Raw genomic sequence first — 23450 nt, 5'->3', positions numbered from 1 at the left:
GTTGTGCACCAAGTAGTTGTGGTCAGAGAGAGAGAGAGAGAGATGGGAAGGATATTTGTGGTCAATATGGAAGGGAGGACTTACAGGTGCAAATTCTACATCACGCCATCTACAACTACAACTGATATTTACCATAGGAGGGTTCGCCGACCTGCTGCCCTCTCTGCTTCGCCAGAACCAAAAACCACCGGTGAAGGCCCCAACCTCGCCGGATTTGTTGCTGCACCGCCAGATCTGCCTTACTGGTCCGTCGCCGGAAGGAGTTACTGCCTCGTATGCTCGCCGCCGTACCCACAACTCGCCGGAGAAGAACCTCGCTGCTACTCACTACCGACGGTTACTACTTAGCCGCCAAGTCTTGCCATCTCGCCTCACAGGAGTCACAACAGCGCTGGTCTAAACAAGATTAGAAGAATAAGACATACAAAATACAGAAAAGTCCTTCTAATTCACGGTCAACAAACGGCTTCATTGACGAAGGATCAAAACTGTCCAACGACCAATAACAGTGTCTACTAAGTGGCAATTTTTATTATGGAGGATGAAAAGTGTCAATGCCTCAATAAGTCTAGGACCAAAAATGGCATTAACTCCGGAATACAATACAAGAATATTTAATTATGGTTATATTATTATTGTGCGTCACGACCATTATATACTAACAGTACTTGAAAAGAAACTAATAATAATAATAATAATAATAATAATAATAATAATAATAATAATAATAATAATAATAATAATAATAATAATAATAATAATAATAATAATAATAATAATAATAATAATAATATAAGTGGTAATAATAATATCTAAAAGTAATTAAGTGTTAATAATAATAGTAAGTATATTAACGTAAGAGTTGTAACATAGAATAAATTGTAATAATTAATAACTATAGTCTAGGATTAAATTTGGAATTGTCAGGAAAGATAAACGACCTCTGGTGAAATTAACTCTTAAATAATTATATATCGATTTAAATATTCTTAATATATTACAACAATTCCATTCCGTGCGTCGCACGGGTGAAAATACGATTAGCGAAAGCGATTCAATTATTAACAGGATAATAGGAATTACAGAGTTATATCTAAAGCTGAACTCTAACCTACACCTGACTATTAGCATCCTACTATAACTACCATAGACTTAATCTATTACCACATAAATACATACAAGTGTTACACAAATAATAATATAAGAAATATTATCTATACTAACACACCCCCTCAAGCACAAGGTTGGAGAGCCTCCACATTGAGCTTGTCCCGTGAAGCAGAAAACCTCGGTCCTGACAACGGCTTGGTGAAAACATCTGCTAGCTGATCAGTGGTGGACACATAGTTGACCAAAAAATCCCCGGACGCCACTTTGTCACGGACGAAGTGGTAGTCAATCTCCACGTGTTTCGTCCTGGCATGGAAGACCAGATTAGCACATAGGTAAGTCGCCCCGAGGTTGTCGCACCACAAAGTCGCGGGTTCACCCGAATGTAGCCCTAACTCACGCAACAAAGAATTAATCCAGGTAACTTCGGCGGAAACATCAGCAAGGGCTTTGTATTCGGCTTCTGTTGACGAGCGTGCGACAGTGCGTTGCTTCTTGGATAACCAAGATATGAGATTCTTACCCAAGAAAACTGCATACCCGCTCGTACTCTTCCTATCCAGCGGACACCCAGCCCAGTCAGAGTCAGAGTAGGCATGTACGGCGGTAGATTCGGACAGTGTGAGACGCAGCCCATAACCAAGAGTCCCCTTGATGTAGCGCAGAACACGTTTAACTAGAGCCCAGTGATCAACCGTCGAAGAGTGCATGAACTGACACAGCCTGTTTACTGCGTATGACAGATCTGGCCTGGTAATAGTGACGTACTGTAAGGCACCTACAATGCGCCGGTATTGCGTGGGATTGTCAAATAACTCCTCGGAGGGTGTTACTGCCTTGGTTACTGCAGCTGGTGTAGCTAGCGGCTTGCAGTCCGTCATACCAGCGCGGCCCAGTAAGTCCTTCATATACTGACGTTGGGAGAGAATCAGTCCCGTGTCGACTGCTACCGTTTCAATCCCTAAGAAGAAGCTTGGCGTGCCCAGATCCCGTATCTTGAAGGTGGTTGACAAACGATGTAGCAAATCAGTCACAAGCTTGGTGTCGTTGCCCATCATTATTATGTCATCGACATAAACCAACAGAAATACCCGTGAAGCCCCTGCAGTGTAATAAAAGAGAGATACGTCTGTTTTGGATGAATGAAACCCTGTAGATAATAAGAAATCATGAAGACGCTTGAACCAAGCTCGGGGTGGCTGTTTTAGACCATACAAGGACCTCTGTAGGTGGCACACATGACCGGGATTTGTTGGGTCTTCGTAACCTGGTGGTTGCTTCATGTAAACAGTTTCTGCTAGGTGGCCATTCAGGAAGGCATTGTGGACATCTAGCTGGCGTAGAGTCCATCTATTCGACACGGCTAAAGACAGTAGCATGCGAACCGTGGTCGGTTTAACCACGGGACTGAAAGTGTCGAAAAAATCCTCCCCTGCGACTTGGTTAAACCCTTTGGCAACAAGGCGGGCCTTGTGCCGTTCTATGGCACCATCAGCGGTGCGTTTGGTGCGGAATACCCATTTGCACCCAATTATATTCATGTGGGGTTCCGGTGGTACAAGTCGCCAAGTATTATTGTGAATGAGAGCATTAAACTCCTGATCCATTGCCTCGTGCCAGTGTGAGTGACCCACAGCCTGAGAGTAGCAAGTGGGGTCCGTGGTGACATTTAGAGCCTGGAACTGCTCATTAGCCCCTCGAGTCATGTGCCGAAGCCGCATAGCGTGAGGTTGCGGCTGAGGCTGAACACGTTTCCGTCTTGTTTTGGCTAGGGTAGTGTGAGTGATTGCTAACTGAGGTGGTTCCTGAGCCAGCGGTATAGGTTCATCACAATTCTGGACAGGAGTGATGTCCGGTTCATGTGTTTGAGGTTGAACACGTGCCACAACAGGAGCAACAGCCCAAGGTAGCGACGTTGGTGTTGAGCCTTTGTTTACAGGATCTGTTAAAAAAGGAAACACTGATTCGTCAAACCTGACATGACGGCAAATGTAGGTTTTCCCACTTGTCAAATCAAGACATCTGTATCCCCTAAAGGAAACCGGGTAACCTAGGAATACACACGGGGCCGAGCGATACTCTATCTTGTGCCGATTATACGGCCGTAGATAAGGGTAGCACCGACACCCGAAGACACGAAGGAATGTGTATGGGGGAGACACTTTGAATAGACGAGTGTATGGGCTTTCAAATTGTATGGCTGAGGAGGGTAAGAAATTAATTAGGCATGTCGTAGTTTCAAAGGCATAGTCCCAGTATTCATGGGGTACATTGCCTTGAGCAAGGAGAGCAAGGCCGGTTTCGACAATGTGTCTGTTCCGCCGCTCGACTCTCCCGTTTTGTTCATGTGTATAGGCACATGACTGGCGATGATTTATACCTAATTTTTCAAAGGTTGTATGGAGTTTACGGTATTCACCCCCTAAATCTGATTGAATAGACTTGATAGAACGTGAAAACTGGCGTTCTACCAAAACACGAAACGACTCAAAAGTTTTATATATGTCTGATTTCACCCGTAATGGGTAATACCAGCAGAATCTTGAGAAATCATCTACAAATAATAAAAAGTAGCGAAATCCACTAGTTGATAATACATGAGATGGACCCCATATGTCCGTGTATATCAAATCTAACACATTTTCACTACAATGAGAATTATTATCTAATTTAAAACGGGAAGATTTCCCAAGATGACAAGAGGTGCATGACTCGATGGACGCAGGTTTATTGGAGGTGACCGGGCAACTTTTCACTACTTTGTTGAGAACATGTTTGTGCGGGTGACCGAGCCTGCGATGCCAAATCATGGGATTGGTACGGGAACTCAAAAGTGCAAACTGTGACCGAAACAGCGGGAACTTGTACAAACCACCCGTAGTGGGACCTCTAAGTAGGACCGCTTTGGTTGTGGAGTCCTTCACAATAAAACAAGAATTTTGAAATTCAAAAAATACATTATTATCAGTAGTAAATTTATGCACTGACAATAAAGGAACAGATAAAGCCGGGACATGTAATATATTGTTTAATTTTAAGGATTTTGACACAGATGGGATAGATGCATAACCGACTTGTGAGATTTCCAAACCTGCGCCATTACCAACCCGGAGGACATCAGGACCCCCGTATTCATCCGCATGTATCATCATTCCTACATCCGGTGTAGCGTGGGCCGTCGCGCCAGTATCCGGGTACCACCCGTCGGCCGGAGGGTTGACTGCCGCTGCCGGTGTCTCGCCGGATAACGCCACATGGGCTTGCGCCGGCGGTTGAGTGGTGTACCTTTTGTAACAATACACGGCGGTGTGGCCGTGAGAGCGGCATATTTGACACCGCGGTGCTCCACGACCCCCACGACCGCCTCTGTTCTGCCCACGTCCCTGCCGGCCACCACCACGGCTTGACGCCGACTGCCCCGTCCGACCACCACTGCTCTGGCCACGACCGGGATTGGTGTACAGCGCCGTGTGTGCCGCTGTTCCGTCTGCCTGGGGATAGTCATCAACCAAGATGAATTCATGCGCCTGCAAAAAATCAGATAAGTGTGACAACGTAACTGGATTTCCAAAAGCCGTGAGGGAGGCAGCAAGGGTCTTCAATTCTGGCCGGAGTCCGCGTAGGACATACAAATTCTGCTTCATGAGCGTGAGGGGTCTGCCGGCTTGTATCAATGATTCGACCAAGACGCCGACACGCCCTAGATACTCGGCGGTTGTGGAGTTTCCCTGGCGAAGCTGTTGAATCTGCACCAACAGATTCAGGCATCGGGCCTGACTCGAAAAACCAAGGGCGTTGGTGATGGCAGTCCAGACCTCGGCAGCGGTGTTCCGGCTGAGGGCCAAGTGCAAAACTTCATCGGACATGGATGACACCAGAAGCGAAAGGATCGATTGATCCTGCCTCACCCACACACTGTACGCGGGATTCGGGGTTGATGTCGCCGGTGTTGCACTGGAAGAGTCACCTGAGGACGGAGCGGTGGAGATGGTCGCCGGCGGACACGAGAACGAACCATCGACATAGCCCAGAAGCTCCTGCCCCCGGAGAAACGGTATCAATTGCATACGCCAGAATAGGAAATTCCTGGACGTAAGCTTCATTGACACGTAATGATGAGCTCCGGCGAGGGAGCCACCACCGGCCGGCGAGGGAGTCCCGGCGGCGGAGACGGTGTGCTCCGATGAATTCATCGACATGGCCGGAGAGAGAGAGGGTGAGAGGGGGTAGCGTTTGCACGGTGGAGGTAGAGAGAATCGTTACCTGTATGATACCAGATTAGCGAAAGCGATTCAATTATTAACAGGATAATAGGAATTACAGAGTTATATCTAAAGCTGAACTCTAACCTACACCTGACTATTAGCATCCTACTATAACTACCATAGACTTAATCTATTACCACATAAATACATACAAGTGTTACACAAATAATAATATAAGAAATATTATCTATACTAACAAATACTAGTGTTCTAAAAAATATAAAGAATGTTCGAGTAATACTCAGTATAAGTTAAACAAATGTAGCAACATTTGGATAATTTTTTCTAATTTTGAAGTGCACAATTTAATATTATAAGTGCATAAGTTTAATACTACAGGTGCATAAGTTTTACACTACAAGTGCACAAGATTATACTAGGAGTGCAGAGAAATTTTCTCCCTTTTTAGAATCGTTGATCTGGACAAATCAACGGTTTATTAGATCTCTTTGCATGTTTTACCTGAGCGCCTCTTCAGACATGATGTCATTTCATGTGTGTGTGTGTGTGTATGACAGAATAATTGGACAAAGTACAAGATCTAGACCGAAGCACATTTGGACTGGCCCGCAGTAGTCAACACGGTCAGTTGGTAATGGCCAAGAGTGAAGTAGGAAGAGGTGGAACGGTTCTTAGAGTCCAATTATCAATAAATAAAAAGTAATTTATATATATATATATATATATATATATATATATATATATATATATATATATTCTAGTCGGCCTATCTCTCTACACACAATAGCTTGTAGGCAGGGGGATGGTGATGAGATATTTGATGATTCTACACTATTATTACTCCCTAAGCTGACACCGTTACGCTCTCAGCTCGAGAATAGGGGACTGGTGACAAGATAATTGGACAAAGTACTCGATCCGATCCGAAGCACATTTGGACTGACCCGCAGTAGTCAACACGTTCAATTGAACGATCAAGAGTGAAGTAGGAAGAGGTAGAACGGTTCTAAGAGTTCAATACCGCCTCATCAAAGAGCAGTTACGAAGGAGCCCTGTCACTTATGGAGGGCAGTCGTTGCACTTATTACGAGGCAATTAGTGCCCATTATTGTAGACGTTACCATTGTACAGTATAAAGCTAAAGCCCATGTAACAAGTGGGGGGACGGGGATTCTTATACTCATAAAACATAGCATTATTACTTTGTTCTTTACTGCTTTTCAAATACATTATCTGGTAACATATTTACCGTGTATATATATATATATATATATATATATATATATATATATATATATATATATATATATATATATATATATATGGGGGGGTATGCCTCCGCAGAGGTTTAGTTTGTGAAAAATAAAACATGTAAGAATTATGATAGTAATTTGTGAAAAAGAAATGGTGGAGTAGTTTTTGAAATGACTATCCAATGACATGTAGTACATGTCATTAATAAATTTTGGATTAGTTAGTAAGTAATACAAAGTAGAAATGTTGTTTGAATTTATTTGTTCGGAAATAAATTTTGATGAAGAGTTTGGATGTGGGTAGGAGTTGAAAATTAAATTTAAGGTGTAAAAAATGATAGTTGGAGACATTTCAAAATTGCTAAAATTATTCAGTTTCAGCTCCACTGTAGTAATTTTCATAATTATCAGAGTCGTAATTTATGGGATAAACAGGAGTTGAATGTCTGTAGAAGTCTCCTATTTCATAATTTATGTGTGCATGCTGTTGATGAAATTCTGCTTCAAAATTTTTAATGTGTCTTGATTGAGAAACTAATTCGATTATTTCTTCAACCAAATTTTCTAATTTTTCTTCTTCAAAATCTATTTCTAATTGTTCTTTTAATTTGTCTAATACAAATTTTTCTTGGAATGTGAAAAATTTTAAATACTTGATAATTTGTTTTACCAAGTCTGGGTAAGGAAATTTTTTAAGTAGATAATAAATTTTTTCGTTGAAATTTGGAATATTTATTGTATATTCAAGAAATTCTTTATCTTTAGATTTTTCATCTAAATAGTATGTCGTAAATATGTTTCCAAAATTTCTTTCAACTTGAAAATTTTCATTGTTTCCAAAATATTCTTGAATAAATTTTTTATCCATGTTTTCAATTTTTTGTACAAATTGTCTTTTTAGCTGGCATTGTTTTGAGAATTTATATTTCAAAATATTACTTTTTTCAAACAGTGTTTAAAGCTTTGCTCCTTCTTCTTCTTTTCTTTACTACTGCCAGATATGATTTTTCTTAATCTTATCAGTTCATGTTAGTTTTTATGCTTACTATTTAATCATATTTTATCTAAAACCCTCACATTTTCACCCCTAACCTACTACCGGATTTCTCCGTTTACGATCCTAACAACATCTATGAACCTTATTTGGGTACTCTTTTCCCTTCCTGGTACTTCTTCCCTAAAGGTTTTCTAGACTACATGGATTGCTTCGGCTCAAACAGGATTTACGTCTGTTGGATTCAGATATACATATGATTAAAAATAAGAATAAAAACTAACACAAAGTAAGAAGATTAAGTTGGGATCATACCTCTTAGTAGCAATTTGAAGAAGTTGGAGCAAAGAAATTTAGTGTGAAAATTTAGAGCGTATGAACAAAGGGGTTTTCATTAGGATGCATAAGGTAGATGATTGTTGTGTGTTTTTCTTCGGAGAGATCATCACACCTATTTATACAAGAGACTGAAGGTTCTAGGATGTACAGCTAACTACTATCTACAGGATGAAGATAAGAACGAATCTTATCTCATCAGCTACTTTGTACATATATTACATTTTTCACATGTTGTAATAAAGATGAAGATAAGAACGAATCTTATCTTTATCTTTTTAAAACACAGAGATAAATTGGATTTATCTCTTGGAAGGGACAGGCCCCCTTCCTTAGCCATGAAGTCTTTAATTTTGTCTGAAAGTTGGGACCCATGTACAGTATGGATACCAAGTTTCAATAGTAGCTGTCTTTTCAAATTTTCACCAGTAGCCTTTTTCCAAAATTATTGCTGTAGGAAAACTTCCTTGGCGGGTCTTGAATTTGTTTTCTTCATCATTTTTTAGAGTGACAAATCTGATGAAGAATTTCTTGAATAGCGGCTTGCACTGAAATTTCTGAATACTTCTTTGTGCTTCCTGTATGTCTGAACCAGCTTTGGTCTTGGGTGCTCAACCTGAAATGGGAAGAAGAACTTAGATGCTATTGAAGATTCACAATAGATCTTTCCTTGTTCATCTTCTCTTAAAATGTTCATTGTAGCAAATTTTGTCCTGGTCCATCCAAAATCATTTGCTAGAATTTTTGCCCGGACAATTTCCAGCTGTCTTTCCATAGGGTCTTCAATTTTAATCATTTTAATTTCAGAATTTTCTTTACAAAATTCTTGATATTCATCATCAATGTCTTGGAAGAAGATTTCCAGTAAATGATAATGCTGGAATTTTTCTTTCAAAATCAGGATAGAGGGAATTGAATTTTATCAAGAAATTTTTTCTCACTTCTGGAATTATGGTTTCAAATGTATCAGATAAAAGTGAGACAAAAAAGGGTGAATAATCTGGAAGTGGTGGAGAATTTATGGGGTTTACCAGACCATGCTTGATAAGTGATGGAATTGTGACTGGATAATCTCTGAATTTGAATGGTTTAAAATTTGGAATCAACAAATTTGCCTTTCTAATGGCAGAATCTAATTTACAAAAACATTCATCTTCTTGGTTTTCGGGACAATTTGGGTATTGGCTTTGACAAATTTTGAAAATGTCATATGTGAATTCCCAAGTGGTGGAAATTCCTTTGGATAGAACTTGGTTATTGGTAATTTGGGCTAAGCAGTCTTGAAGAAGCATGAATGTCTTTAAAATTTACTTCTTCAGCAGAAAGAAAAGGCTGCTTTGGTGGAGAAATTGGTTGAATTTTTGGTTTTTCCAGAATAAGTAAATTTTTCTGTTTTGGAGTAGAAGTTAATTGTTCTCTAAGGGTGTCTGCAAAAGTAGGTGTAGAGAACGGTAGAAATTTTCCTGTCTCAGGAGGAGTCTGTAATTTTTCATTCTTCTGAACAGAAGATGATGTGTCAATTTCTGGGTCTGAAATTTCTTTGAGGAAATCAGGATCCTCAAAATTCTCCAAATGTTTCAAATATTTCTGATATTTAAGAACCTTTGGAGAAATATGAGAATTTTATCCGCAGTTCTCAATAACAGAGTTAATTGCTTCCTGAATATCGAAAAATCCCTTAAAAAGGGGTATTCCGAATTTAGGAAATAATTTAATTTCCTCGATTAAAGGTACCATTTCTTCCCATTTTAGATATACTCCAGCCTTAGGGCCGTTGTATAAAACATAACAGGAATATGGTTTTTTCTTAAATTGTTTTCCAGAATGGAAATATTCTGCTAAGGCATTGAGAATAGCTACCTTTTTAGGGTTAGCTTGCCTTTCAGTAGCCAAGTTCCAAATATTGTCCAGAAGACATGTCTCCTTGTCATGAAGCCTGCTTCTGAGAGGTGTCTTAAATTGATTTTTCTCTGGAAATGTCTTTAATTCCGTCTTGTCAAATGTGAAAATTTTTTCCATGTTCAAAGTCTGGAATTTACTGCTGAGAGTCTCAAATTTTGTGCTAAGTGTCTCAAATTTTCTGCACAACTCAACAAAGATTGATTAGTCACACAATAATTTTCTTGATAATAAATCTAAAATTTTATTATCTTTTCCTTTAATATGTTCCCATTTAATTTTAAATCCTCTATTAAGGACAAATTCTCTAAATTTTAGCCATCTATTAGAAGTTAATTTTCTTTCATTTTTAGTATCTGCAAATTTAACAATTGATTCGCAATCTGTTTTGATAGTAATTTGCTTTTTTGATAAAATAAACAGTGCGAATTTCTCAAATACATAAATTATTGCAAGTAATTCAAAGTCCAAGGATGTTAAATATCTTTTTTCTTTGAATACTCCTGAAGTATATCTACAAATTCTCTCTGTAGATTTAAAGCAAACTCATTTGGTTTTTTAATCAAAATTCCTCCCCAACCCATTTCACTACCATCAGTTTCTATTATCAAATAGTCTGATTCAAGAGGTAATGCAAGGGGTTCAAGTAATTTAATCTTTTCCTTAATTTGTTGGATAATTTTAATGTCTTGGTCATTAAATTTTCTCACTCCTTTACTTTGAGCTTTATTGTATAATGGAGTAGTTAATTTTGCTAAATTTTGGAAATAAGGTCTTACATAATTTACTAATCCTAAAAAGGATTGTAATTGTTTTAATTCTTCCAATTTGTCAAGAAATTCTAAAATTTTTCTAGAGATGTGGGGTTGTAATTTAATACTTCCCTCTCCAATTTCAGCTCCTAGGAAGGAAATATAATTATTTCCTATTTTCATTTTCTTTTTGGATATTATTAATCCATGTTTTTCAAAAATTGTGAAAATAGTGTATAAGTGTGCTTTGTGCTCATTTTCTGTTTTTGAAAAGACTAAAATGTCATCAATGTAAATATAAGTAAAATTGTAGCAATCTTTAAAAATTTCATCCATCATTCTTTGAAAAATTTGTGGTGCATTTTTCAATCCAAATGGCATTACTAGCCATTCAAAATGTCCTAATGTGCACGAAAATGCAGTCCATTCTATACTATCTGGATGCATTTTGACTTGCCAAAAACCAGATTTTAAATCAAATTTCGAAAACCAATTTTTTCCTTGAATCTTGTTAATTAGAGTGTCTTTATCTGGAATACAATACCCATCTTCATAAGTATTGTCATTAAGTTTTCTATAATCAAATACCATTCTAGATTGACCTCTTTTCTTTTCTGCTTCTTTTTGAACAATAAAAGCAGGAGTTCTATGTCTTGAACTTGATTTTCTAATTATGCCTAATTTTAATAATTGTTCAATATGCATTTTAAATTCTTCTTGTTCCCAATTTCCATATTTAAAATTTGGTGATTTTATTGTGATGTCTGGGTTTATAATTTCTAATTTACAAATTGTTTTGTTTCTTTCCCAGAATTTAGTAGGATTTTCTCCTATAATTTCTTCTTTTTCTAATTCTTTTATTAATTGGTCTAAGTCATTGTTTTTTAATTTTCTTTTAAAATCATTTGTATCTATTAAGTGTAGATTTAGTTCAATTCCTTCTTTTAAATTTAGATTCTTAAGAATTTCTTCCTTGACTTGTGAATTTTCTTCAATTTTTAGAAAGTTGCAACTGCACTTTTCTTGGTTGCTAATGCATTTGCAGTCTTCTAATTTTTTAAATTTCTTTTGTTCTAGGATTCTAGGTTTGAAATTTGAAATTATAGATATTAAAGAGCAATTTTTACTAATAGTCAAATAATCTTTATTTATGATTATTTGTCCATTGTTGTGAAGAATAAAGTCTAATCCCATGATTATAGGAATTTTGTGGTTGTTTAAATTTTTAACCCAGATTTTGGGCCAGTGATATGTATCAGACCAATTATTACAATTGGTTTGGAACTTTACTTGTAAATTTTTTAATTGTGACTCTATAGCAATTTTAGTACCATCAAACTGTGTTGAGAAAACAGGTGGTACCTTAACTACTTTTTGTTTAATTTCTTCTGGTAATATTCCCAAATCTATAGCAATTTTAGTACCATCAAACTGTGTTGAGAAAACAGGTGGTACCTTAACTATTTTTTGTTTAATTTCTTCTGGTAATATTCGCAAATCTATAGTGGATGAGGTTGCTCCTGAATCTACCAAGATTGGTAAAATACATGTTAATCCATGTATTATTATTTTTCCAGGAATTACAATTTGAATTAATTTTTCAGTGTTACAAATTAAGGGTATGGGAGCAGTACAGGTTTCTGCTTCCTTTGTGTTGATAATGTTTAGTTCTTCTTGGGATAATTGGGTGAATTTAAAATTTCTCTCTTCTGATATTTGTTTCCCTTTTTCCACCAAAATTATTAGTTTATGTAGTTTTTGTTCCACAGTATCTAGTCTTTTTTCTAAATTATTCATTCTAGTTTCTAATTGATCAATTTTATTTTCAGGATTTTTTATTGTGTTGGCTTGTTCTAAATTTGGAATTTCTATCTCAAAATGCTTTTTAATGCAATTTGAGCAAATTTGCTTCATACATGTCTGGCACTTCCATCTTTTGTTAAAAGCTGGATACCAGTTACATTTGTGACACATAATATTGTCACTTCCTAATTTAAATTTCCAATTATGTATGCAATTTTCCATTTAGAAGAGATTAAAATTATTTAATTTTTCTAAAAGGATTCCATTGTTTGGAAAATTATCTTCTTGAATTTCAACTTCTTCAGTTTCCATTCCTTCTAAGGAACAAATACTCCAAATTTCAGATTCACTAGAAATATCAGATGTTATTTCTACCAAATCTTCATTTATTGTAGAAACTAAATTTGATTCCCTGGTAAATAAATTTTGTCTGTTTGGACAGACAGAAGATAAATGTCCAGGTTTGTTACAAGCAAAACAAGTAATTGTTCTCTTGTAAGTCTTATTAGGATTATATTTCCTAACATGTCTTGTCTTGTTTAGGTAAGGTTTTCTTGCATTTGATTTTCTCAAATAATTTCTCTTAACATAGTTTTTCTTTTGTTTGGTTTGTTTTCTTTGGCACCCATCATCAGGATGTTTTCCATACTGTTGAGGAGTGTAAATTTGTTTGCAAAAGCCTACATTCTTTTGTTTTAATTCTTTTTGAATTTGAATGTAAGTACATTTTTTCTTTAATTCACTAATAATGTGTTGAATTCTTATTCCTATATTGTCAAAAATATCATTGGCTTGTACCAATTTCCATGATTCATGGATTTCTTTACCCAATGGTCCAGGTAACTTGGTAAAGAGCCTTTCTCCTAATTCTGGAGAAAAATAATTTCCTGAAATACTTGCTAGAGCATAAAAGTCTTGGAGAAATTCTATTACATGATTCCAATCAAACAATTGAATTTGTTCCAAGTCTCTCATAGCTTCTGCTTGTCTAATTGTTAGTCCAGTGTTGGCATCTCTGCCTGTGATAATTCTATGTATTAAATAAGCAAAATTATGTATATTGCTCCCTTGAGCAATTAATTCCGCTAATTTGTCTGGAAAATTTGTTTTAAAGGCTTCCCATGCAGCCCTAACAATATCTCCCAGATAATTTTCAGCAATTTTGATCATTTCATCACCTTCTGTGATATTGAAATGTCTACTTTCAAAGTCCCTAATCATCATGGCAGTCCATTGCTCTAAATAATTATCTAATAATTGTGGATGAATATTAGCAATGTTTAAAATTATAGGATCTTTTCCTAATATTTGAATTTCATGAGGAGTTCTTTTTCCCAAAGTTCTCCTATTAGGATTGTTTTGGTTGTAAATTGTGACAGGTAGTCTAGGAGGATGTCCTACTGGGTAAGCCATCTGTTCAGGAGTAGCAGATGGATAATATGCAGATCTGGCAGTGTTTTGATTTGTACTAGTTTCTGCCGTATTCATAAAATTTTTTATTGAATTTTCTTCTAGACTCATGTTTTCTTCTTCTTCAATTTTTTCAAAATTCTCTTTTAATTTGTGGATATCATTTAGATATTTTTCCAGTAAGTTATATTTTTCTGAATTTCTCATTTCTAATTCTTGGTTTAATTTTTCCATAATTAACTCTTCATTTTTAATTTTTTGAAATTCTTCTAATGTGAGTGCTCCTGAAGTTTTTGAATCCATAATCTATTCTTCTTCTGGGTCTTATTGGTTAGAGTTTTCATAATTTTTGAATCTTAATAATAAAGATCCGTTTTCATTGGTATAAGTTACTACCTCTGTTGGTTTTAAAGTTTCAATTTCAGTAGTTAAGTTTTCAATTTTCCATTCTTCTCCTGCCAGAAGAGAAGAAGAGACTGGTTCTGGTCCAAAGAATTTGATTCCTTTAGACTCAATTGTCTTAATTATGTTATCAATTTTAATTTTAAATCTTGGGCAAACTTGTGTGGATAATCTTCCCATTAAGATTACGTCTAACACAATGTTTGATCCCTTAAAATTTCCAAATCCCTTTGTTTGGACTTGAATTTTTAAATACTTAATGTCTTTTAAGGCAATAGTATAATTTGGACATAAATAATAAATTCCAATATTATTATTCATGTCTACTTCTATTACCCCAATAATTTGTTTATTTAGTGAGGATTGATATCTAGTGTGTAAAACAGCAACTAAGACTTTTGTCCCGTTTTGTTTTATTAGTAATCCTCTTACTCCAATTGTAATTAATCCCAAATGTATATAATTTAAGTTTTTGGAAGAAATTTGATTTATACTTTCATTTGTTAATAATCCGAACGTTTCAGTCCTTCCTTCTGGTATTTCTAACATTTCGGATCTATGTGTTCTAATTAAACTGAAATTGTTTTCTAAAACACCAGTTCTGTATAACATATTTGGTCTTAATGTAGTAATGCAATCATTTGACATAATTTCTAAATCTCTTTCTGTGTCAACAATTTGTTCTAATTTATAGGCATTTTTGTTTGAGTTAAATTTAAAAAGTCTGTTTAAATAAGAGGGACTATTAGTTTGGTTTAGTGTGCTAATTCTAGAAGAACTAGGTTCTTCTGAAGTTAATGTTCTTGACCTTCCTGAAAAAGGATTCATTATTTATTTAAATTTTTCTTGACTTCCTAAAAATTGTATGTCAAAAAGTTTTTTGTTTTGGATTTAATTTGTGAAGAAATCTGAATATTAGAAAATTTTTTAGATAGCAAATCTATGGAATTATTTTTTTTTTTTGAATGTAATCTATGGAATTATTTATTTCAATTAATTTTGGATTTTCAATTATTTATTTTTCTCTTATTACTAAGTCAAATTTTGTATTAAAAATTTCAATTAATTTTAGTAAATTTGAAATTTTCTTTTCTTGCTGTTCCATCATAGTTTTTAAATAATCAATTTGTTTTAAAATTATTTCATTTGACTGATTCATATTAACAGATTAGTTTTGCTATACAATTTTCAATTTCTTCTAAAATGTCTTTGTGAGATTCATAAGTGTTTTTCATTGTTTTATAAAAAGAAGAATTTAGATCATAATTTTTCCCTTCAGTGTCTAACCATTTTTTATATTCTAATGCTCTATTTTTATAAAATTTTTGGTAATATTTTAAATGTGAAATTTTTTCAGAAAAATTCATGCCGAAATTTCTGTAATATAACTTTTAAGTTCAAGAATTTTCTTAATTGTAAATTCATAATTATTATAGGAATATACACACTGTTCCCAATTTTGTAAATAACAATAGTATTGCATATCTGCTCGAAAAACTTGAAGATTATGTTCATAATTTCTAAGTTTTCAAATGCAAAATTTTAAACATGAATGAATCATTTTAATTTCTAAGCCTTAGATAATGAAATTTATGCAGAGATTTCTGTAATATAACTTTTAAGTTTTTGTATTTTATTAAGGGTAAATTTATGTCTCCAATAAAATTCTTCATAATATTTCCAATTTTGTAAGTAATGATACTTATGCATTTCTTTGAAATAAATTTGAAGCTCTTGTTCAAGTGCTCTAAGTCTCTGAATTAAAAATTTTAAATATGAATGAATCATATAATTTTCTCAGAATCGTAATAGGCTCTGATACCAAATATGGGGGGGTATGCCTCCGCAGAGGTTTACTTTGTGAAAAATAAAACATGTAAGAATTAGGATAGTAATTTGTGAAAAAGAAATGGTGGAGTAGTTTTTGAAATGACTATCCAATGACATGTAGTACATGTCATTAATAAATTTTGGATTAGTTAGGAAATAAGTCAAAGTGGAATAGTGTTTTAAATTTATAACTTCGGAGAAAATTTTTGAAGAGTTTGGGTATGTGTAGAAGTTGAAGTGACTAATCCATGACATGTAGTACATAGCATTAATATTTTTTGAATTAGTTAGGATGTAATACAAAGTAGAAATGTTGTTTGAATTTATTTGTTCGGAAATAAATTTTGATGAAGAGTTTGGATGTGTGTAGGAGTTGAAAATTAAATTTAAGGTGTAAAAAATGATAGTTGAAGACATTTCAAAATTGCTAAAATTATTCAGTTTCAGCTCCACTGTAGTAACTTTCATAATTATCAGAGTCGTAATTTATGGGATAAACAGGAGTTGAATGTCTATAGGAGTCTCCTATTTCATAATTTATGTGTGCATGCTGTTGATGAAATTCTGCTTCAAAATTTTTAATGTGTCTTGATTGAGAAACTAATTCGATTATTTCTTCAACCAAATTTTCTAATTTTTCTTCTTCAAAATCTATTTCTAATTGTTCTTTTAATTTGTCTAATACAAATTTTTCTTGGAATGTTAAAAATTTTAAATACTTGATAATTTGTTTTACCAAGTCTGGGTAGGGAAATTTTTTAAGTAGATAATAAATTTTTTCGTTGAAATTTGGAATATTTATTGTATATTCAAGAAATTCTTTATCTTTAGATTTTTCATCTAAATAGTATGTCGTAAATATGTTTTCAAAATTTCTTTCAACTTGAAAATTTTCATTGTTTTCCAAATATTCTTGAATAAATTTTTTATCCATGTTTTCAATTTTTTGTACAAATTGTCTTTTTAGCTGGCATTGTTTTGAGAATTTATATTTCAAAATATTATTTTTTTCAAATAGTTTTTAAAGCTTTGCTCCTTCTTCTTCTCTTTACTACTGCCAGATATATATATATATATATATATATATATATATATATATATATATATATATATATATATATATATATATATATAGTACAGATAAAGTGCGAAGGAATCATTAGGTGAAAAATATGGTTTAATTTCATCCGTTGATTCAGTCTAGATCAAGGGTCCAGAATGAAGATATTTAAAAAAAAAAAAAAAAACGTGGTGACGTTACGATAATTTTGTGTAGATAAGTTAGTTTTTTTTTTTTTTTTTTTTTTTTTTTTTTTTTTTTTTTGTCTTCTGGTGCATTATTTTCTTTCTGGTAGTGCACAGTGTTATGCCTTTCAGAGCACACTAGTATGCCTTCCAGTGCACATTATTGAGCCTCTCTGAGCATATTGTTGTGTCTTCCAGAGCACTTTGTTGTGCCTTCGAAAAGTATATCGTTTTGCCTTAGTGTGCATATTGTTGAGCCTTCCAAAGCACATTGTTGTGTCTTCCAGAGCATATAGTGTATGGTAATTACAGTTGCCATTTATAGCGGCCGGGTTCCAGAATACACCAATAGAGTTGACAACATGCACTAATAGTGTAATAAAACACACCACATTGAAACACACCAATAGTGTATTCCTGAACACTGTATGATGTATTTATTCATATCTAATGGCTCGTTTTTTGTGATGCATACCTAATTTGTGTATGTTTTTTGCTGTGCCAATTTGACTTATGGAACCTTGAGGCTCAAATCCCCACTTATCCCACCAATGTCAGATAAGTGGGGAAACGAAGGGAAGCCACACATAGTTACTTATTAAGTCTACGAAGCTATGGGAGGAAAATTTAAATATTCATTGAGGGAAAATTTGTTGAGTCTTTGAAGCTGTGGTGTTAGGTTAAAGAAGGCGTGAAATATAGTATATACGGTGGTTATATACATAATCGCCTTATACATTTTCAGTTTTTTTTAAAAGGTATATACAGAATCGTCCTATATACTTTCAAAATTAAAAATAAAAAAAAAAACAATTATAGTATACACGGCAATTATATACATAACCACTGCATATTTCCAAAATTAAAAAAAAAAAAAAAAAAAAAAAAAAAAAAAAAAAAAGCAAATGACTTGTATACGGCAGCTATATTCATAACCGCCGCATACATTACTACACTCTTTTCCGGGGACCGATGGAGGATGGACATTAAACACCTAATGTAAAATTAAAATAAATAAATAAATTCCAACGGTTCTGTTCCGGGTAATATATTTGTATCAACATTCAAAAAAAAATTTACAACGCTCTCAATATCAATTTCCTCTGCGCGCTCTCTCTCTCTCTCGTTTCCTCTGCGCGCTCTCTCTCTCTCACTCGTTTCCTCTGCGCCTTCTCGCTTTGCTGCTCGCTATTGATTCTCTAATCTCTATGTTATAATCCATAATTGAAATTGTATCAGTATTATTTTGTTCTTTTTTTTGGTGTTATTAACGTGTTGTGATGGATGCAGGATTGCGGAACTCTGCTTCATGGAACAAGACTCAATCCCGTTTTCCTCTTCACGAGGAGTACCTTCAAAGAAAGAATGATCGCGAAAATGTATTTTATCTTTACCTTGCTACATTTTTTTTTTTTTAAATAATTAAACTAAGTGGAAAATTTCTAGTGTACATAGTAGGGCCTTGATCTTAATCTTGCTATTGATGTAAATCTGTGGACTTTGGGTAATGAAATTGGGCATTGCTTTTGATCTGCTTTGCTAAATTAGTTTTATTTCTAATCTGATTTGATAAATTACCCAAATCTATTTTTAGGGTTCTGATTAAGTTTTTAAAAGTGAAGGTATACTTTGAAATCATTAGTGATCTTATTTTGATAATGTGCCCCTTTTTCTGTTTGAGTGAGTTTTCCTCATAAAGCCAGGATTTTAGAAACAGTGAAATACTGATAACTAATTGAACTTTTTTGGTTTATTGTATATAGTTGGATAGGTTTATTCCTAATAGGTCTGCAATGGATTTTGATTTTGCCCATTATATGGTGACGGAAGGGATGAAAGGTAATAAAACTCCAGCCACCAATTCACCGTATCTAAAGCAGCTTGCAGAGATCTTGAACATGAACCGGACACGGATCCTTGCTTTTAAAAACAAACCGTCCACCCCTGTGGAAGGCATTCCAAACGAGTTCACTTCTGCTGCTTTCCAAGCCAAACCAGCTAAACCCCCACGCCACATTCCTCAGGTGGGGGTCATAGTTTCCTGATAATGCTGGAGTTTGGATGCAAATTTTACTTGAATTTGGAATTATTTGTTCTTATTGTAGTTGTGATTTGCTTCTGCAGACTTCTGAGAGGACTTTGGATGCTCCGGATATTGTGGATGATTACTACTTGAATCTATTAGATTGGGGCAGCAGCAATGTTCTTTCTATTGCTCTGGGTAGTACTGTTTACCTGTGGGATGCATCTAATGGTAGCACTTCCAAATTGGTCACAATTGATGATGAAAATGGACCCGTTACAAGTGTTAAATGGGCTCCAGACGGAAGACATATTGCTATAGGCTTGAACAATTCATATGTGCAACTTTGGGATACCAGAGTTAACCAATTGGTCTGCCTCTCAAACTCTCTCTAAGTCTTGTCTATTTTCTTGTTTACCTTTTTTTGGAGTGCCATTAAATTGTTTACTTATATTTTTTCTATTGCTGTCTGCTGCAGTTAAGAACTTTGAGAGGCGGCCACCAGTCACGAGTCGGTGCTCTTGACTGGAACAATCATATATTGACTACTGGTGGCATGGATGGTCTGATTAACAACAATGATGTCCGAGTGAGAATGCACATTGTAAAAACATATAGAGGGCATCGTCAAGAAGTCTGTGGCCTAAAATGGTCTGCCTCAGGCCGGCAGTTAGCTAGTGGAGGAAATGATAATCTCCTCCACATATGGGACAGATCAAAAGCTTCTTCCAACTCCACGACACAGTGGCTTCACAGGCTTGAGGATCACACTGCTGCTGTTAAGGCGCTTGCTTGGAGTCCTTTTCGGGATAACTTGCTGGCCTCTGGTGGAGGTGCAAGCGACAGGTGCATAAAGTTCTGGAATAGCCATAGTGGGACCTGTGTAAACTCAATTGATACAGGGTCACAGGTCTGTGCACTGCTTTGGAACAAGAATGAGCGTGAATTGCTAAGCTCTCATGGGTTTACACAGAACCAGCTTACCCTCTGGAAATACCCATCAATGGTAAAGATGGCAGAGCTTACTGGACATACATCCCGAGTTCTTTTTATGGCTCAGGTTAATACCTTTTTGCTATGAAATTTAAATGTCAGAGAAAATGTAGGGAGAAGTTAAACACTAAATGATAATGTTCTAACTTTTGATTTCTTTGTTAATAATCTACAGAGTCCAGATGGTTGCACAGTTGCATCTGCAGCAGCAGACGAAACACTTAAATTTTGGAATGTTTTTGGAAACCCTGAAGTAGCAAAACAGCAGGTGCAAAAGTCAAATCCAGAGCCATTTGCTAATTTCAATCGAATCCGCTGAGCCAACCACCCTCTGCCTGGTTTAATATTTGAGATACCTACTTTGCATACAAATATTCATTTGTTTTTTGTGACCAGACAAGACACTTGTTTGAAATGCATCTTAGAAAGCTGATGTTTTTTCTTTGGGTTTTGTTTTTGTCTTTTTTTTTTGTTTTTGTTTTGTTTTGTTTGTTTTTTTTTTTTTTTGGGGGTTTTTGTTTTTGTTTTTGTTTTTGTTTTTGGTTTTGTTTTTGTTTTGTTTTGTTTTGTTTGGGTGGAAGTTCTTTCTTCTTCAATTTTTGTTGATACTTTGTTCATCAACTGGTCACCTATTGTGACTTGAGAATCAGTAGTAATAATTTTCATGCATCTTGCTTGTGGAGTTTCTGTTAATGGAGTATATCCCAACTTATTGCTTGCTTTTGCTTCAAGTTCTAGAGCTAACTGTACTAGTTTATTTGAGCTTTTGGCTTCAATAACATTGAAAATGCTGTATTTAAATTTTAGCGATTTAATTTGATGCAATTTAAGAATATAAATCACGTTAGGTAGCCTAAGAAGTCCGTGAGATGAATGAGGGTTTATTCCAAAGCAGGCAGTAGTTACATCCGTTATGCTCTGTTTTTCCCGGCAAATTGGCGCGAACCACCTCCTCCTTCTTCCTCTTACTAAGCCACTGCGGTGGAGGAAGCTCCGGCAGTAGGTAGTATTTTCCGGCAACGTTTCTCTGTGTCTGCTTGACTCCAGTTCCAACGATGGGCTCTCAGCCAACGGCGGCGGGATTGGAGTGGCCGGCCAGAAAGGTTCGGGATACTTCCCTCCAATTCTTCGGAAGCAAGGACCACAATGTGTCCAGTCAAGTTCCGTTCTGTTTCAGACTAAGATTGAGTTAGGATCACTGGACTATAATACACACTGGCCAAACTAAAATTCAACCAATTAATTAGTTTAATCTATGACCTTATAAAACATATGTTCTCCCTTATTTTTATCAGGACTCTTAACACTCACAATGACCTGACCCTCCTCTTTGCCAATGCAGGTTCATTTCTTTGAGATGCTTATCACCATACCTTCTTTGAGATGCTTGGTAATTGTTCTTTCGGAGATTATTTCAAAACAGAGGCTATTCAATGGGCTTGGGAACTTCTCGTAGAGGCATGTTATCTCCTGCATTAGTGTATTTGAGTACTATTGACTTTATTACAATGTAGTATCTGTTCTACGGTTTATATTTTTTCTATCTATGCGGCCCAAAGAGTCATGATCAATACACCACCACCGGTGTTCAATCTGCATTAGTGTCTATTAAACCTGAAATTCCTAACTTTTATCCAAATTTCTTTGAATTTGATTGCTGTACAGGTATATAAGCTGCCTGCGGATCAGATTTATGCCCACTTATTTTGGGGTGATGAGAAGTCTTGTCTTCCAGCTGACACCGAGGCTAAAGAACTCTGGCTCAAGCTTCATCCCCCTGAACGTGTTTTGCCTTTTGGTTGCAAAGTACACTCTCATCTCAGCTTTATATTTTTTCGTCCTGTTAAATAATGATACTGGCATTTTTCTATATGTTAAATGCCCTTTTTCAACTTTATGCAGGACAAAATAATGATACTGGCATTTTTATATAGGGAAAATCGCACTTTTGGTCCCTCAATTAGTAACCAATATGCAATGTTGTCTTTAGTTTTCAATTTGGACACATTTGATCCCTCAATTATTCGATCCTTAGTCGTTTTGGTCCTTCGTGAGTTACGAATTGTAACACCGTTTAAAGCATGGGTATACTTGTAAGTTCACAACGCATTTAATCAGACAAGTGTATTTCTACCCTTCCTTCGCCCAGTCTCGCATTTTAGTCACCAGTCCTCAACCCTAACCTTCGAATAGAAGATGCCATTGACAGTTTTCCACCTCTTCGAATAGAAGACGCTATTGAAGATAATGTCTTCAAGCACTGTGGGTTCAACACAATGGATGCCAGAAGTGCGATGTTGGTGCGGCGAATTGGCTCCGGTAAAGATGTCGTGGAGTACTGCGAATTTAGGGAAGAGATATAGAGTTTGTCCATATTATGGAGTAAGTATACAAAACCATTTTACTTAAATACCAACACTTACAAACACATAGTTTATTTGTTTTTGTTTGTTACACTCCTTTCAGGGTAATGGCAGTTGTAGGTATTTTGAATGGATTGACTCCTATGTCTCTGAGCATGTTTCCAGAGTTATTAGAGGGCTATTGAAAAGATTAGATAAGAAGGTGAGTGAAATCCAAAGGCTACAAACCATAATTGAAAAAGAAACTGATGTGATTAAGAAGAAGAAGTTGGAGTCTATGTTTCACTTTTTTTATGGGTTTGCATTTGGAATTGCAGTTGCCTTTATTTATATCAGACTTGGGATGAAAACTGGTGAACCAAGTCCAAAGTTTTTCCAGCTCAATTAGGATTTAGAAATTAGTAGTAGTATCAAGTATGTAAGCATTGTTTTGAATTGAATACTAAGTATATTTATGTATGGAAGTATATTTTTGTATGGAAGTTAAACTTTGTTTACTTGAATGGCATGCTGCCAAGTGATGGCAAACAAAAGACCATATGCTACTGACCAATACTTCATACCAAACTGCTAAAATGCAGAAAAACCAAACTGCTAAACTCCAAGTTAGTGTGTCAACCCAAAAGCCAAAAATCAATTGCCAAACCAAAGGCCACAAGCCTACTGTCTACTGCCAAAAGTCTACCAGAATAATAAATACATATCATTAACATGTAAAGTTAACAAATAAAGATCAACAAAAGTCATTCATTAACATGTTGAAGTTACAAAAGTGTCATTGTTTGGTTTACTTTACCAAAAGATCACAGAT

At 35.3% G+C, this 23450-nt stretch overlaps 1 protein-coding gene across 3 annotated transcripts; it reads left to right on the top strand.

Annotated features, from left to right (window-relative positions):
* The first annotated feature begins 18338 nt into the window (after positions 1-18338).
* Positions 18339-23019, top strand: LOC109169350 (cell division cycle 20.1, cofactor of APC complex-like). 3 transcript variants are annotated; one of them, XR_002052220.1, is made up of 10 exons: positions 18339-18639; positions 19024-19284; positions 19385-19654; positions 19762-20343; positions 20452-20544; positions 21619-21734; positions 21942-22082; positions 22179-22658; positions 22743-22841; positions 22957-23019. XR_002052220.1 is itself a non-coding variant. In XM_019318232.1 (8 exons), exons 3-7 carry the CDS (start codon positions 19054-19056, stop codon positions 21730-21732), a joined length of 1290 nt encoding a protein of 429 aa, XP_019173777.1. In that variant the 5' UTR covers positions 18363-18470; positions 18551-18639; positions 19024-19053; the 3' UTR covers positions 21733-21734; positions 21942-22153. The 3 variants fall into 3 exon arrangements, 2 of the variants coding, with proteins under 2 accessions (XP_019173776.1, XP_019173777.1); XM_019318232.1 differs by lacking the exons at positions 22179-22658; positions 22743-22841; positions 22957-23019 and having other exon boundaries at positions 18363-18470; positions 18551-18639; positions 21942-22153; XM_019318231.1 differs by lacking the exons at positions 22179-22658; positions 22743-22841; positions 22957-23019 and having other exon boundaries at positions 21942-22154.
* Positions 23020-23450: the final 431 nt, after the last annotated feature.

Source organism: Ipomoea nil, unplaced genomic scaffold (assembly GCF_001879475.1).
Source record: "Ipomoea nil cultivar Tokyo-kokei standard unplaced genomic scaffold, Asagao_1.1 scaffold3314, whole genome shotgun sequence".
Taxonomy (NCBI): Eukaryota; Viridiplantae; Streptophyta; class Magnoliopsida; order Solanales; family Convolvulaceae; genus Ipomoea; species Ipomoea nil.
This window is presented reverse-complemented; position numbering and strand designations above follow the sequence as displayed.